General features: G+C 40.9%; 1 protein-coding gene across 1 annotated transcript in view; it reads right to left on the reverse strand.

Annotated features, from left to right (window-relative positions):
- Positions 1-476: 476 nt before the first annotated feature.
- CDC73 (cell division cycle 73) overlaps positions 477-17820 on the reverse strand; it is a 159451-nt gene continuing 142107 nt past the window's right edge. Inside the window, exons 15-17 of the mRNA XM_040406873.1 lie at positions 14759-14859; positions 5061-5202; positions 477-1142 (exon numbers count right to left, since the gene is read on the reverse strand). Coding sequence (XP_040262807.1) covers positions 1106-1142; positions 5061-5202; positions 14759-14859 — 280 coding nt within the window. The 3' untranslated portion in view covers positions 477-1105. The remainder of the gene's footprint in view (positions 1143-5060; positions 5203-14758; positions 14860-17820) is intronic.

Raw genomic sequence — 17820 nt, forward strand, 5'->3', positions numbered from 1 at the left:
TTTCTGGCCTAGGAGCAGTCAACCCCAAAAGTCGTAACCTGTGGCCTGCGCTGCTGCCTGTCCTTGCCAGACCAGTAGCTTGGTCCTGTGACCACTGCGGCCAATAACTGGCTTCAGTGGTGACATGCTAGAAAGGGCTACTCTACAAATAATGCCATGCTTGTCCATGGCCAGTGCCCTGCTATGGTGATACTAAAACAGCGGGCTAAAAAAAAAGATTTTCTAATGCTTTACAATTGTACAGCCTCTTCAGTACTAGTGCTTTATACCAGCAGTTCTGAACTTATAGTTATGGAACAAGAAACCATATAATTTTTCTCTGGCAATTGGGAAAACCACCAACAGACCTGCTTCTGCTATATGAAAAAGTTACCATAAAAAGTAACACATCTGAATTACAGCGCTCTTGGAGCTTTTACTTATTAACAGTTCAGCTACAAAAACACTAGTTATTACAAGAAGCAAAACAGTTTTACAGATATATACACAGGAGTGAATGTCCATTTTATTGATTCATATTTTATCATATTGTTTGTGGAAAAGAAAAACAATGTTCAAAATTGCAAAGTTTATCAAGTTTTTTTTTTTACATAAACAAAAAAAAAAAAAATATAGAGTTTTTCATCCCACTAGCAGTCCTTTATCATAGCATCCTCCCACTGCAACCATTCATCACTTCCATATTTTACCAGTCTGGCAATGGTGCATGCTGAGCTGTGCAGTAGGGCTTTCCATGGAAAACAGAGTTATGCAGAAAGAAGGGAAGGGAGAAAAAACACTTGAGAGAGAATGCACCCTAAAAGTAGAGTTTGGTGGTTTCTGTAAACAAGATCTAACCAAAATGCTGCCTTAAAAGAAAGATTTCTTACTATCAAAATATACAATTTGAATTGCAGACATTATGCAAATATTTAAAAAATAGTACACTGTTCATTCCGGTTGTAAATAAATGGCACTCTCCCCTTAGACCAAAAAGACCATAGTTTGAAGGTGAATTCATTGCAAGGTGAATTCCTTTTCTATCATGAACAGACTTCTGTGCTCTAGGTGAGAGTGAAGCCACAATTAGCCATCCAAATACAGAAAACAAAGCATTCCCTGCTTTTCAGAATCGCAAGTGAGATTTGTGCTTCACCATGTACCTGTAAAGAGGGAGAAACAAAAAAATGTAATTACACTACAGACAACATACAGTTGAAACCAGAAGTTTACACACACTATATAAAAAGACACAGATGCATGCTTTTCTCAATATCTGACATGAAATCAGAATAAACCTTTCCTGGTTTTTGGTCAATTAGGATTACCATAATTACTATTATTTACCGAACGTCAGAATAAAATAAAATAAAAATTATATGAGACAGACAGAGAATGTTTTAAGGCATTTTTATTACTTTCTGCAATGTCAAAAATTTCCATACACTAAGATTACTATCCCTTTGAACAATTCTGGACTGCCCGTATGATGATGTCATGTGTTTGGTAGCTTCTGTCAGGTTTGTTGGCAACACCTGAGTTAGGCTACATGCACACGAACGTTGTTTGTTTCCGTGCCATGTCCGTACCGGTTTTTTTGGCGGCTAGGATGCGGACCTATTCATTTCAATGGGTCTGCAAAAAACGCGGACAGCACGCCGTGTGCTGTCCGCATCAGTATGTCCGTTCCGTTGCCCCACAAAAAAATTAAATAAAATATTGCATGTCCTATTTTTTTTCTAGTTTGCGGACAAGGATAGGCATTATTACAATGGATTCGAAAAAAAAAAAAAAAAAGATTCTTTTTTGGTGGATCCGCAAAACACATACGGTCGTGTGCATGTAGCTTAGAGACACACCTGTGGATGTATTTAAATGCACACCTGAAACACTGCTTCTTTATGTAGCATCATGGGAAAGTCTAAAGAAATCAGCCAAGAGATCAGGAAGAAAACTGTGGACTTGTACAAGTCTGGCTCAACCTTGGGTGCAATTTCAAGATACCTGAAGGTCCCTCGCTCATCTGTACAAACAATTATATGCAAGTACAAACAAGATGGGAATGTCCAGCCATCATACTGCTTAGGAAGGAGACTGGTTCTGTGTCCCAGAGTTGAACGTGCTTTGGTCTGACATGTGCATATCAACCCAAGAACAAAAGCAAAAGACCTTGTGAAGATGATGGCGGAAGCTGGTAAGATTGTGTCAATATCCACAGTGAAACAAGTACTGTATCAACATGGGCTGAAAGGCCACTCTGCCAGGAAGAAGCCATTAATTCAAAAGAAACATAAAAAATCCAGATTAATGTTTGCAAATGCACACAGGAACAAAGACCTACATTTTTGGAGACATATCCTGTGGTCTGCCGAAACTAAAATCGAACTTTTTGGCCATAATGACCATCGTTAGGTTTGGAGGAAAAAGGGAGAAGCTGGGAAGCCTAAGAACACCATCCCAACTGTGAAACACGGGGGTGGCAGCATCATGTTGTGGGGTTGTTTTGCTGCAGGAGGTACTGGTGCACTTCACAAAATAGATGGCATCATGAGGAAAGAAGATTATGTGGAAATACTGAAGCAACATCTCAAGATATCAGCCAGGAAGTTAAAGCTTGGGCGAAAATGGGACAAAGACCCGAAGCCTACTGCCAAACTGGTTACAAAGTGGCTTAAGGATAACAAAGTCAATGTTTTGGAGTGGCCATCACAAAGCCCTGCTTTCAATCCTATTGAAAATTTATGGGCAAACCTGAAAAGGCAGGGGTGAGCAAGGCGACCAACAAAGATGGCTCAGGGCACTTTCACACTAGTGTTTTTCTTTTCCGGTATTGAGTTCCGTCACAGGGGCTCAATACCGGAAAAAAACTGATCAGTTTTATCCTAAGGCATTCTGAATGGAGAGCATTCCATTCAGAATGCATCAGGATGCACCAGTTCAGTCCCTCTTACGTTTTTTTGGCCGGAGATAATACCGCAGCATGCTGCAGTTTTCTCTCCGGCCAAAAATCCTGAACACTTGCAGTTTCCATTGAAATGTATTAGTGCCGCATAGATGGATCCGTTTTTCCGGCTAACACCGGAGAGACGGATCCGGTATTTCAATGCATTTGTCAGATGATGCGGATCCGTCTGACAAATGCCATCCGTTTGCATCTGCATTGCCGGATCCGGGAGGCAGTTCCGACGACGGAAGTGCCTGCCGGAATTCTCTACCGCAAATGTGAAAGTACCTTAAGTTACACCAGTTTTGTCAAGAGGAATGGGCCCAAATTCCAACCAACTATTGTGAGAAGCTTGCGGAAGGATATCCAAAACGTTTGACCCAAGTCATACAGTTTAAGGGCAATAGGACCAAATATTAATGAAAAATGTATGTAAACTTTTGACTTGCAGAAAGTAATAAAAATTCCTTAAAACATTCTCTCTCATTATTCTGGCGTTCGGCAAATAGTCATTATGGTAATCCTAATTGACCAAAAACAGGAAAGGTTTATTCTGATTTCAAGTCCGATATTGAGAAAAACACAGATCTGTATCTTTTTATATAGTGTGTGTAAACTTCTGGTTTCAACTGTAGATGGGCAAATAGTAAATAAAACAAAATAATTCTCCAAGGAAACAAAGAATAAATTGATTACTACTTTGCCACATTTTCAAGAGTGTACATTCTTCCCTGTCTTCTTTACCCCTTCTCTATGGACTGGAGGAAACCGTGGCACTGCTTTCTGTGTACAGTCCCCATCAAAGCAAGTGACTGAGGGGGCTTGGTTCTTTTCCATATAGTGCATATAGTGTGTAAGCCATACCCCATTGGTGGTTCTCCAAAAAGTAATACCCTCCATGCTACAGACGTACCATATTCCGACCTACTGTACTGGTCTATCAACCTGGTCACCTAACCGGATAAGCAGATCTCCAGTGCAAATGAAAGTAGCTTGGCTGGTTAAGCAGCACATGCACCCAAAAATCATGCCAAAGAAATAAAATATACATTTATAAGAACAGACTGCTACTGAGAAATACATAGTTTCATAATACATACTTGGCATCTCAATAGTGCTCTGTTCTAATGAACACAATTTCGTTCATTGGCAGGAATCCTTGAGACATGCACGGCTTCCTTTTCCCAGCTAAGCACCTTTCATTACCTCTGGAGAGCTTCTATCAGGTGAGGTGGCCAGATAGGATAGCCCATCACAGTGACACAGCTCACGGGAGGTCTGAATAGGTTATGTCCACCAATCAACGTTTGATGTGGTCGTGTGAAATCTGGCACAACACGGGAGAGGGAAGAGCATGTTTAGGGGAGATAGGTAGTCTGTCTGCTAGCTGTGATGCAGCCGGAGGATAGGGAATAAGCAGAGGAGTAGTAAGAGGACGCCACTTTCCATACAGAGGGAAGGGTAAAGATGACTGGAGAGACGTAGAAAAAGGTACCTTAGTTAAACATCTCATTCTGGGAGCCTGCAAATGCAACATCATTTTTACCCACTGGAAACCAAAATAGGGTGGTCATTACAGGGGCTGTACCAACTTTTTAATTTAATCACTGTCCACACAATAAGGCCCCATGTACATGAACGTTGTGCGTTTTGCGGTCTGCAGATTGCGGATCCGCAAAACACGGATGACGTCGGTAAGCGTTCCGCAATTTGCGGAACGGCACGGACAGCCATTAATATAACTCTCTATTCTTGTCCGCAAAACGGATAAGAATAGGACAGGTCATTTTTTTGGTGGACCACAGAACGGAGCAACGGATGCGGGCAGCAAAACAGTGAAGTGAATGGGTCCGCATCCAAGCTGCAAAACTGTGGCTCGGATGCGGACCAAAACAGTCATGTGCATGAGGCCCAAGGGATAAGTATTTGATCGGTGGGCCTCTGACAACTGGGGACCTGGGATCCCGTTTTCCTGTATGACTGGAGTGGCAGATGGTGCTTGCATACTGCTGCTGCATTCATTTTCTATGGGACAGCTGGAGATATCAGAGTACAGCAATCTTATTAAGGTGCCCCCTGTCATTCTATTCATAAATTCACTTAAATAAATGAAAACACCTAGAATAGCAGTTATTACCTGTCCAGAGTTTCCCAGAATCGCAGGAACACAGGTCTGTCCAAATGTCTTTTATGGTAACTTAACTCCAACACTGTTACATCCCATTTCTGTACATTGGGATCAAGTCGAACTTCGTCATACTTGAGGTGGAAGGCTTTAACTGCAAGTAAGCAAGATCATACATTTGCTTAGTATAGGCCACACGGTAAAAAGCCTCCGAAAAAGCACAGTGTGTTCATAACAAGAGATGAACGCAGACTTCTCCAACTGTGGGGCGGTCCTGACTGGGGTGGCATCCCTCATAGGAGGCAGTTTTAACAGTAGTTTTTTTGGGTGAAAACTGTAGATCTGCAATATGGACTCCTTTGTGGTTATTAGCATGTTCCACTGAATTAAGGCGATACATTGTAAAGAGAACCTGTCAGCAGAATGAACCCTATTAAACAATCCTGCTGATTAAAACAATTTCTTGATGGCAAAATTCTGATGTGCTGTTCCAGTTGGATGTGTAAACTAGGGCTTCAGTACATCTCGGCTCTGCTTTCCACATTCTCCTCCATGACTGACCACGTCCCCTCACCTGGCCACGTAATGCCAGTTTCTGCACAACACACCTGCTTCAGCTCATCAGAGTCTTACTGTATGTAGTATGCCTGGTTTAATAGGGTTGGTCATCGTTTAGATCAAGTGAGGTGATTTTTTTAATGTTTAGATGAATAAGTTACACACAACCAAATCAATATGGTCAACCTGATATTTCGTATTATGAGCTAAACCCTCAAAAACAGAGACTGACTTTATTAATAAAGAACTGCAACTTAACCCCTTCAACCCCGGCCTGTTTTCACCTTCCTGCCCAGGCCATTTTTTGCAAATCTGACCAGTGTCACTTTATGTGGTGAAAACTTAAACGCTTTGACTTATCCAGGCCATTCTGAGATTGTTTTTAGTCACATATTGTACTTCGTGACACTGGTAAAATAGAGTCCAAAAAATTATTTATAAAAAAAAATACCAAATTTGCCCAAAATTTGGAAAAATTTGCAAATTTCCAAGTTTCAATTTCTCTACTTCTATAATACATAGTAATACCTACAAAAATAGTTATTACTTTACATTCCCCATATGTCTACTTCATGTTAGGATCATTTTGGGAATGACATTTTATTTTTTGGGGATGTTACAAGGCTTAGAAGTTTAGAAGCAAATCTTGAAATTTTTCAGAAATGTTCAAAAACCCACTTTTCAAGGACCAGTTCAGGTCTGAAGTCACTTTGTGAGGCTTACATAATAGAAACCACCCAAAAATGACCACATTCTAGAAACTACACCCCTTAAGGTATTCAAAACTGATTTTACAAACTTTGTTAACCCTTTATTTTCCATAAATTCTTGTGGAACACCTATAGATACAATTTCAAAATTTCACTTTTTTGGCAGATTTTCCATTTAATAATTTTTTTCCAGTTACAAAGCAAGGGTTAAAAGCCAAACAAAACTCACCATTTATGGCTCTGATTCTGTAGTTTACAGAAACCCCCTATATGTGGCCGTAAACCGCTGTACGGGCACACGGCAGGGCGCAGAAGGAAAGAAATGCCATATGATTTTTGGACGGCAGATTTTTGCTGGACTGTTTTTTTGACACTATGTTTCATTTGAAGCCCCCCTGATGCACCCCTACAGTAGAAACTCAAAAAAGTGACCACATTTTGGAAACTACGGGATAAGGTGCCAGTTTTATTGGTACTATTTTGGGGTACATATAATTTTTTATTGCTCTATATTACGTTTTTTGTGAGGAAAGGTAACAAAAAATTTATGTTTTGGATCGGGTCATGTGACTTTTTATAGAGCAGATCGTTACGCACGTGGCAATACCTAATATGTCTACTTTTTCTTATTTATTTAAGTTTTACACAATAATAGCATTTTTGAAACCGAAATAATGATATTTTAGTGTCTCAATAAGAGCAATAGCTTTTTTTTTTTGACCGATTCTCTCAGGTAGGATCTCATTTTTTGCAGGGATGAGGTGACGGTCTGTTTGGTACTATTTTGGGGGGCATACGCCTTTTTGATCACTTGTTGCAATTTTTGTGATGTAACGTGACAAATGTTTTTTTTTTACACTTTTTTTTACGGTGTTCAAGTGGTTAGGTCATGTGATATTTTTATAGAGCTATTTGTTACGGACGTGGCGATACCTAATATGTATATATTTTTTTATGTATTTCACTAGCACAATAATAGCAGTTTTGAAACAAAAAAAAATTATGTTTTAGGGTCTCCATGTTCTGAGAGCTATAGTTTTTTTTTATTTTTTGGGCGATTGTCTTAGATAGGGGCTAATTTTTTGCGGGAGGTGACGGTTTTATTGATACCATTTTGGGGGCATACGCCTTTTTGATCGCTTGGTGTTGCACTTTTTGTGATGTAAGGTGACAAAAATGGTTTTTTTATTTTTTACACTTTTTTTTTTTATGGTGTTTATTGGACAGGGTGGATCATGTGATATTTATAGAGCCGGTCATTACGGATGCGGCGATACCTAATATGTGTGTTTTTTTTATTATAAAATAAGGGGAAAGGGCCGTGTTTTATTTTTCTTTTTTACTTTATTAATTTATTAAAAACCCTTTTTTTTTTTACTTTACTTTATTTATGACATTTACTTTTGGGGGTCTGATCCCCTCTGCAATGCATTACAATACATCTGTATTGTAATGCATTGCCTGTTAGTGTATGACACTGAGTCATACACAAACAGGTTGCCTAGGAGACCCAGCCTGAGGCTGGATCTCCTCGGCTCCCGTAGAAGGCAGTTCCCGATGCCGTGCAAGGCATTGGGCAGCCTCTGCAAGGCATCGGGCTGCATTGTGTCGCATCGGGTCCCCGCCACAGCAGTGCGGGGATTCTATGCGATCATTCACCTGACAAAACCTTTTCTATGTTGCGGTCAGCGCGGACCGCGGCATAGAAGGGGTTAATCCGCCGGCATCGGCTTTTACAGCGATGCCGTCGGATACAACAGGGGCCCAGCTACCACGGACTGACGGGCCCCTGCAATGATCACGCGCGCACCGCTCCGGTGCCCGCGCAATTACTATGACGTACTATTACGTCAAATTGCGGGAACTGAGTGGTTCCCATGACGTAACAGTACGTCAAAGGTCAGGAAGGGGTTAAGAACACTCTAGACAAGTTTCAATTCCATTTAAAAGAACGTAAACACCATCAGTTTAATAGGGATCTTCAAGATTTTAGAGATAATCGGGTGTATTCTACTCTAGACCGCGGCACATTACAAACTAAACGACAGGATACTGACATCTCATCTAGTGACACGGATATTTCAGAGAACGAGAAAGAAGGTGGGCATTATAATAGAGATAGGGGAAGGGGACGGCAAAGGGCACGAGGTTATAGAGGTAGAGGAGAAACCATCAACGGGGAGGACAAGACTTTGGTGGTCAAGATATTTTAGAAGCTCCGTATCCTTTACGCAATCGGGGGTTTCACAAGTCACCACCACAGACAAGCAGGCCCCAGGGCAATGCAACAAAATAGTCAATCTCTCTAGTCAACAATTGCAATAGTCAGAAATGTGTATCCTTTGTAAGGGCCTCTCCTTTGTCCCCACCTCGACCTTCAATTTGTTTAACTGGGTTAGAGACATTCATCTTTTGGCAAGGAAACTTAGATGGCGCAAACATTTTGCCCTGGTGAATAAACGTGAAAGCAAAGAACTGGGCATTTCACCAGACATTTTACAAGACATCCGTCTATTATTTAGCCTGAGTGAAAGCACCCCTCAGGAAGGGAGAGGTCTCTTTACCTCTCTCAAAAATAAGAGTCTCAGAATGCCACCCCTCGGTGATCCGACATGTATAGATGTGTTTGTACATCAGGTATGCCGTGATCTGGCAATTCTCACCCCCTCTCAATATGGCATCAACTGCAGTAAATCAATACAAATCGCTGGTAGACTTGGAACACAACAAAAATTTAACTATTAAACCTTCTGACAAAGGAAGAAATATAGTTTTGAAGGACACGGCAGACTATAAAAAAAAAAATGTGTCAGGCCTTGTTAAGTGATAGAGACATATGAGAAGCTGAGTGGGGATCCAACCACTCAGTTTCAGAAAGAACTAGCTCTCATTCTACGGACGGCCAAGGGAGAAAATTTAATCTCAGAAGAGGAGTTTGACTTTCTATATGAAAAAACATCCTACGGTCGCCACCTTCTATAGTCTGCCAAAAATTCACAAAGGGAATGTGCCCCTAAGGGGACGCCCTATCGTGTCAGGGGTTAATAGTTTGACCCAAAATATGGGGATCTATCTAGACCGCATTCTGGCACCTTTTGTGAAGACACTACCTTCGTATTTGAGAGACACTAGTGATCTCTTGGGCCGTCTTAAGGGAGTCTCACTGGAGGATGACACATCTTTGGCCTCCATTGATGTAGAGGCACTGTATTCCTTCATTCCACACACACTAGGATTGAAAGCAGTTGAGACATTCCTCAGCATAAGAGGCCGACAATATCAGGCCCATAATCTATTTGTACTGCGTCTATTGGAATTTATCTTGACGAGAAATTATTTTTTGTTTGATGGGGTCCTTTACCACCAGGGGCACCGGGATGGGGAGTTCCTGTGCCCCATCGTATGCAAATTAGTTTCTGGGCTTGTGGGAACGAACCATGGTATTCAGTGATATACCCCGGAGACATATCACAAGAGTGATTATATGGGCTAGGTTTATAGACTATGTATTTGTCATCTGGAAGGGTGAAGAGAAGGATTTTGTTGATTTTGTGCAGGAATTGAACATCAATTCAATAAATACGAAATTTACATCAGACTTTAAAATGAATGTTCTTCCATTTTTAGACATTGAGATATCTAGGGGCCCAGAGGGTGTGATTCAAACCAGAACATTTAGGAAGCCCACTTTCACGAACTCTTTTACATTGGAGTAGTCATCATCCACAGCTCCTTAAAAGAGGGATCCCGGTGGGGGCAGTACCTGAGAATTAGGAGGAACTGCTTCACTAGGGAGGACTTTAAACAACAAGCTGATGATCTACGACATAGATTTCGGGAGAGGGGCTATCCCGATTCAGTCCTTAGGTCAGCATTTAGAAGAGCATGCAACAGTAATCGTAATTAATTGTTGTATCCTAAGCCCAAAAGGACAGAGAATGGCCCCATACGTCTCATAGGGTCCTTCGATGGGGCATCAGAAAAGGTTAAGGAGGTCCTGAGGAAACACTGGGAAACTCTAACTTGATCCTGATATCAAGGAAGTGATTTCGGAGACTGCACAAGTGACATATCGTAGGGGTCTTAGCCTAAAAGACAGTTTTGTCCACAGTCACTTCAGCGAGCCACTGAGTAAAACGGAAATGTGGCTCCGTCACGCTATGTGATGTTATCACTGCAGTGGCTGTGTGGCCTGTCCACATATCACCCAGGGACATTCCTTTAGGAGTAACGTCACTAATAAAGAATACCAGATCAGACACTTTGTAAACTGCCGCACTAAGGGGGTGGTTTATAAGGCAAATTGTGACTGTGGCCTGGAATATATAGGCAAAACCACCCGTGAATTGCGGCGACGGGTGGTGGAACACATGGGTGATATAAGAAATAAAAGAGAAACACCGTTGGCCAAGCATATCAACACTGTACACAATGGCGATTTCTCTAATCTCAAATTTATAGGGATTGAGGTAGTCCCACGACCAGGAAGAGGAGGAGATTGGGATAGGAGGGTTCTGCAGAGAGAAACGTGGTGGATCTTTCAACTTAAGATGGTGCACCCAAAGGGGCTCAATGACCAATTGTCTTTTGGCTGTTATATTGATTTTTAAATAACTGCCTGATTAGCCATGGGAGCACCCAATGCTTCAATAACCGCCTTCCCCCTGTCCTAATACTCTATAGAGCGTTCAGTATCTCGAATCATGATGTTTCTGATGCGATATATTCACATTATGATCATGAACTGGACCATTATCTGTTCTTTACTTCTTCCCTATATGACAGCTGTTGGGAGACTTACGTTTTGCAGGTAAATTTTGCTATGCCAGAAATCGACCTGATAAACTCTGTGATATTTCCCTGAGTACCGCTAAGCTGGCGGATCCCCAGGGTATGTCTATTATCGAAGCGATGTATGGGATTGACTTTCTTTGCCCAGTAGGCTAGCCCATTTCCTTGCAACCATCCCGCCCACCCGCGACGTCAGAACGTTGGGGCGGTTGCCAGGTTACAAGTGTATGGCTGTATCTATAGCACTTCCTGGATCCGTCGGATCACATGACCGCGAGATGAACACATGATTTAACATGTGATCGACTCACGTGACGCAGAAGGGGCGTGGATGGAGCAGAGGAGCGCAGCTTTTTAAACGAGCCGCCAGTGTATTCATACCGCTGCTGCCATACGCAGGACGCCATGGAGGACACCCGCACCATTCTTCTCTGAGCAATGCGCACCGAACATTGAACAGATGAGTATTTGAACATAATAATGATCTTGCACCATTAAACTTGCTTTGAGCATTTGGGCATACCTTACTGAATGGTTATGAACTTCATTTTGGCAATATCCGGCCATAATGACTCCGTTTTTGGGATTGAACACTATATTGGTTTTGAGCATTGATTAAAGCTGATCTGGGTTGATCATACTATATCACCTTCTCTTATAGCTGATTTGTGACCATCTGATATAACATCTCTTTGGAATTTTGATTATTCCAGTTTGAAATATGACTTGGCATCTTTTGGTCATAATTATACACTAGTCCCCTGAGGAGTTGGCAGATGCTGATGAAACGCGTTGGGACATTGATCATTAAAGGGATACCGTAGTTCCCTAATACATTGAGCGACACAGGTGTTAACCTATATACAGTCCTGATCAAAAGTTTAAGACCACTTAAAAAAAAATTGCAAAAAATCAATCATTTTACATTGTTGGATCTTAACAAGGTTCCAAGTAGAGCTTCAACATGCAACAAGAAGAAATGAGTGAGACAAAACATTTTTTGAGCATTCAATTAATTGAAAATAACGATTAAACTGAAACAGGCCGTTTTTCAGCTGATCCAAATTTTAGGACCACATGCCTTTGAAAAGCCAAATCTGTGCAAAGATGTGGATTCATTGTCGTTTTCTGTCGGGTAGTCACACGTTGTGATGGCAAAGGCAAAAAAACTCTCCCTTTTTGAATGTGGTCGGGTTGTTGAACTGCATAAGCAGGGTCTCTCACAGCGCGCCATCGCTGCTGAGGTGGGACGCAGTAAGACAGTCATTTGGAATTTCTTAAATGATCCTGAGGGTTATGGAACAAAAAAGTCAAGTGGAAGACCCAAAAAAATTTCATCAGCACTGAGCCGGAGGATCCAATTGGTTGTCCGTCAAGACACTGGACGATCCTCGACCCAAACTAAGGCCCTTACTGGTGCTGACTGCAGCCCCATAACCATCAGACGGCATCTGAGACTGAAGGGCTTCAAAAACAAAAAACGTCTTCAAAGACCTCGTCTCCTTGAACACCACAGAACTGCTCGTTTGGACTTTGCAAGAGAGCACCAAACATGGGACATTCAAAAGGTGGAAGAAAGTTTTATTCTCCGATGAGAAAAAATTTAACCTTGATGGTCCTGATGGTTTCCAACGTTACTGGCATGACAAGCAGATCCCACCTGAGATGTTTTCTACGCGCCACAGTGGAGGGGGTGCTTTTTCCTTCAGTGGAACAATGGAGATTCAGGAAGTGTAGTAGGGGCGTCAAACAGCCGCTGGCTATGTTCAGATGTTGCAGAGAGCATTCCTCATGACTGAGGGCCCTTGTCTGTGTGGTAACGACTGGGTTTTTCAACAGGACAACGCTACAGTACACAATGCCCGCAGGACAAGAGACTTCTTCCAGGAGAATAGCATCACTCTTTTGGCCCATCCTGCGTGTTCCCCTGATCTAAATCCAATTGAGAACCTTTGGGAATGGATGGCAAGGGAAGTTTACAAAAATGGACAACAGTTCCAGACAGTAGATGGCCTTCGTGCGGCTGTCTTCACCACTTGGAGAAATGTTCCCACTCACCTCATGGAAACGCATGCATCAAGCATGCCGAAACGAATTTTTGAAGTGAAACAATAACGGCTTAGCTACTCATTACTGAGATCATCTTTGGAAGTTGGATTTCTGTTTTGAGTTAGGCACTACTTTCACACCTGCGTTTAGGTGCGGATCCGTCTGGTATTTGCACAGACTGATCCGCACCTATAATGCAAACGCTTGTATCCGTAGGTCAGAACGGATACGTTTGGCTCAGTTTCGTCAGACGGACACCAAAACGCTGCAAGCAGCGTTTTGGTGTCCGCCTCCAGAGCGGAATGGAGGCTGAACGGAGGCAAACTGATGCATTCTGAACGGATCCTTATCCATTCAGAATGCATTGGGGTTGAACTGATCCGTTTTGGGCCGCTTGTAAAAGCCTTGAAACGGATCTCACAGGCGGACCCAGAAACGCCAGTGTGAAAGTAGCCTTAGTTTTTTTTTGGAGGTGTGGTCCTAAACCTTTGATCAGCTGAAAAACAGCCTGTTTCAGTTTATCCGTTTTCATTAAATTGAATGCTCAAAAAATGTTTTGTCTCACTCCCATTTCTTCTTGTTGCATGTTGAAGCTCTACTTAGAACCTTGTTAAGATCCAGCCATGCTAAATATGATTTTTTGCCATTTTTCAAGTGGTCTTAAACTTTTGATCAGGACTGTATGTCTGATCAAGTCAGGCAGGAACAGGGTGTTGCAAATTCTACTTTTGGCTAGTTGTTCATATATGTGACTACCAGTGGCATGAGGAGTGGCTGGACCCTTTCATATCTGTCTGACGAAGCTGGGCAGTCTAAAACTAATAGAGGGATGTTTTAGGGCTTGAAAGTGAGAAGTCGACATAGGCAGAATTAGGGACACCTAGGGTGTGAGACCCAGCACTGTGTCCCTCTGTCTAAACACTTCTTCTCTTTCTATCATTTACCACTATCCCTATATCGGGTCCCTCTCTTATTGATCACTCTGCAGGAAAATACGTATGCAGTCTATAGCGGTTTTCAATGCAACAATTTTTAACTTTACGGGCCTATTATTTTAAACGAGATTATTAAACGTTAAGTTTTATTAAGCTACCCATTATTTGTGAAGTGCTAATGTTTAGATGAACTACAACTAAGGTTAAAGCCCAAACATCTCCATTTTCTGGCCGGTCAGGCTCCAGATGGAGGTCCTGGTTTGATGGGAAAATGAAACATGAGGGCTGATTGCTCTGTATGAGTACCATTCACTACTGCTTGAAGACCGCTTTAATAGACAATAGTGGAGATTTAGCAAAACTGCTTAGTTGCCCATAATTACCAATTAGAATGCACCTTTCATTATTCAGAGCTCTTTTGGAAAAGGAGAGGATCAATCTAATTGGTTGCGATTTTCCTTTGAACCAGTTTTGATACATACAATGTCTAATGTGTACTGATGACACCTTTGCTTTAGTCATAAATTTACAGTGGTAAACAAATTAAAGGGGTTCTCTCATCAGAAAAACTCTTTTGCATATGACATCAGAATGTACCAGACACAGCATCCATTTTTTAAAGTGCCTTCTAGCCAGTAATTGTTATGAATTCATCAAATATACATACTTTTCGCAAAGATATCTACAGGAGATCCATCGGGCAAGAGCCAAGGCCAGCCTTTAAACTGCCAAGCAGGACCTTGAACGAACACTGCTACCACACGGTCCCTAGAGAAAGAGAAGAGCTTTGTTACACAATATACAGCCCAGAGAAGCCATAGTCCACATAACTGACCTGCACAAACAATACATATCAAGTACAAATGTCAATGAAATGTTTGCCGTCTATTATGGTTCCATGCAGAATAGTGAAACTTGCTATTATTTTGTCATTTTCACCCCAAAAGTCAATAAGCAAAACACAAAGTATCAATAGGTTTTTATATAATTGCAGCACTTCTATTTTAAAACATTAATACTGTAGATGTAGCTTTAATTTTAACCCCTTCTACCCCAGGCCAGTTTTCACCTTCCTGCCCAGGCCATTTTTTGCAAATCTGACATGTGTCACTTTATGTGGTAATAGCTTTGGAACGCTTTTACTTATCCAAGCCGTTCCGAGACAGTTTTCTCGTGACACATTGTACTTCATGATAGTCATAAATTTGAGTCAATATAGTTCACCTTTATTTATGAAAAAATCCCAAATTTACCAAAAATCTTGAACAATTTGCAATTTTCTAAATTTCTATTTATCTGCTTTTAAAACAGAAAGTGATACCTCAAAATATTTATGACTTAACATTCCCCATATGTCTACTTTATGTTTGCAACATTTTGTAAATGTCATTTTAGTTTTTGGGGATGTTAGAAGGCTTAAAATTTTAGAAGCAATTATAAAAATGTTTAAGAAAATTTCCAAATCACACTTTTTAAGGACCAGTTCAGGCCTGAAGTCACTTTGTGGGGCTTACATAGTGGAAACCCCCCATAAATGACCCCATTATAGAAACTACACCCCTCAAGTTACTCAAAACTGATTTTACAAACTTTGCTAACCCTTTAGGTGCTCCACAAGAATTATAGCGAAAATGGAGATAAAATGTCAAAATTTCACTTTTTTGGCAGATTTTCCATTTTAATCAATTTTTTTTAACACATCGAGGGTTAACAGCCAAACAAAACTCAACATTTATTATCCTGAAGTTTACAGAAACAACCCACATGTGGTCGTAAACCGATGCAAGGGGACATGGCAGGGCGCAGAAAGAAATGACTGCCGCATGGTTTTTGGAAGGCAGATTTTGCTGGACTGGTTTTTAGACACCAAGTCCCATTTGAAGCCCCCCTGATGCACCCCTACATTAGAAACTCCCAAAAGTGACCCAATTTTGGAAACTAGGGGATAAGGTGACTTTTTGTTAGTACTATTTTGGGGTAAATATGATTTTTAATCGCTCTATATTACGTTTTTTTGTGAGGCAAGGTAACCAAAAAATGGCTGTTTTGGCACTATTTTTTACAACGTTCATCTGACAGGTTGTTACGGATGCGGTGATAATCAAATATGTCTACTTTGTTTCAGTTTTACATAATAAAGCATTTTTAAAAAAAAAATGTTTTTGTGTATCCATTTTCTGAACGCCATTTTTTTTATTTTTCTGCCAATCATCTTGTACAGGGGCTCTTTTGCAGCAAGAGTTGATGTTTTTATTGGTACCATATTTGGGTACATATGATTTTTTTGATCACTCATTATTACACTTTATGAAGCAAGGGGACCAAAAAAAAAAATTGGTCGTTTTGGCACAGTTTGCATAAAAATTTTTTTTTACAGCGTTCACCTGAGGCGTTAGGTCATGTGATATTTTTATAGAGCCGGTCGTTACGAACGTGGCAATACCTAATATGAATACTTTTTCTTATTTATCCAAGTTTTGCACAATAATAGCATTTTTGAAACAAAAAAATAATTATGTTTTAGTGTCTCCATAGTCTTAGAGCCATAGCTTTTTTATTTTTTGACCAATTGTCTCGGGTAGGTGCTCATGTTTTGCGGATGAGATGACTGTTTGATTAGTTCTATTTTGGGGGGCATACGCCTTTTTGATAGCACTTTAAATGATGTTAGGTGACAAAAAAAATTGCCACTGTTTTTAAGTTATTTTTTTTACGGTGTTCACCTGAGGAGTTGGGTCATGTGATATTTTTGTAGAGCAGGTTGTTACGGACACTGTGATATCTAACATATCTACATTTTTTTTTATTTCACTTTAACACAATTGCATTTTTGAAACCAAAAAAAAATTATGTTTTAGTGTCTCCATGTTCTGAAAGCTAAAGTTTTTTATTTTATTTATTTTTTAGCAATTGTCTTAGGTAGGGTCTCATTATTTGCGGGATGAGGTGACCGCTTGATTGGTACCATTTTGGGGGGCATCCGCCTTTTTGATCGTTTGGTGTTGCACTTTTTGTGATGTAAGGTGACAAAAATAGCTTTTTTTTTTTTTTTTTTTACAGTGTTTATCAGACGGGGTGGATCATGTGATATATATTTATAGAGCCGGTCTTTACGGACGCGGCGACACCCAATATGTGTGTCTTTTCTTTTTTTGTTTCTATTTATAAAATCAGGGGAAAGGGGCGTTTATTTTTTACTTAAAACATAGTACATAAGGCCGAAAAAAGACATTTGTCCATCCAGTTCGGCCTGTTGTCCTGCAAGTTGATCCAGAGGAAGGAAAATAAAAAACTAAGGTAGTAGCCAATTTTCCCCAGAATTCCCTTGTCAGTCATTGTCCTGGTGATAAATAGATGATGGGAGAGATCTCTGTACTGACCCCTGATATATTTATACATAGTTATCAGATCTCCCCTCAGTCGTCTTTTTTCTAAAGTGAATAACCCTAATGTTGATAGTCTCTCAGGGTACTGTAGTACCCCCATTCCAGTTATTACTTTAGTTGCCCTCCTCTGAACCCTCTCCAGCTCTGCTATGTCTGCCTTGTTCACAGGAGCCCAGAACTGTACACAGTACTCCAATCTATCCAGATCCATCTGTAACAGTGTACGGTCCTCTTCAGTGTCAATTACTTTGTGGAGTGTGGGAGGAAACTGGAGGACCAGGAGGAAAAGCACGCAAACACGGGGAGAACATACAAACACCATGCAGATGTTCTCCTTTCTCTA

The sequence above is a fragment of the Bufo bufo genome, chromosome 9, assembly GCF_905171765.1.
Source record: "Bufo bufo chromosome 9, aBufBuf1.1, whole genome shotgun sequence".
NCBI lineage: Eukaryota > Metazoa > Chordata > Amphibia > Anura > Bufonidae > Bufo > Bufo bufo.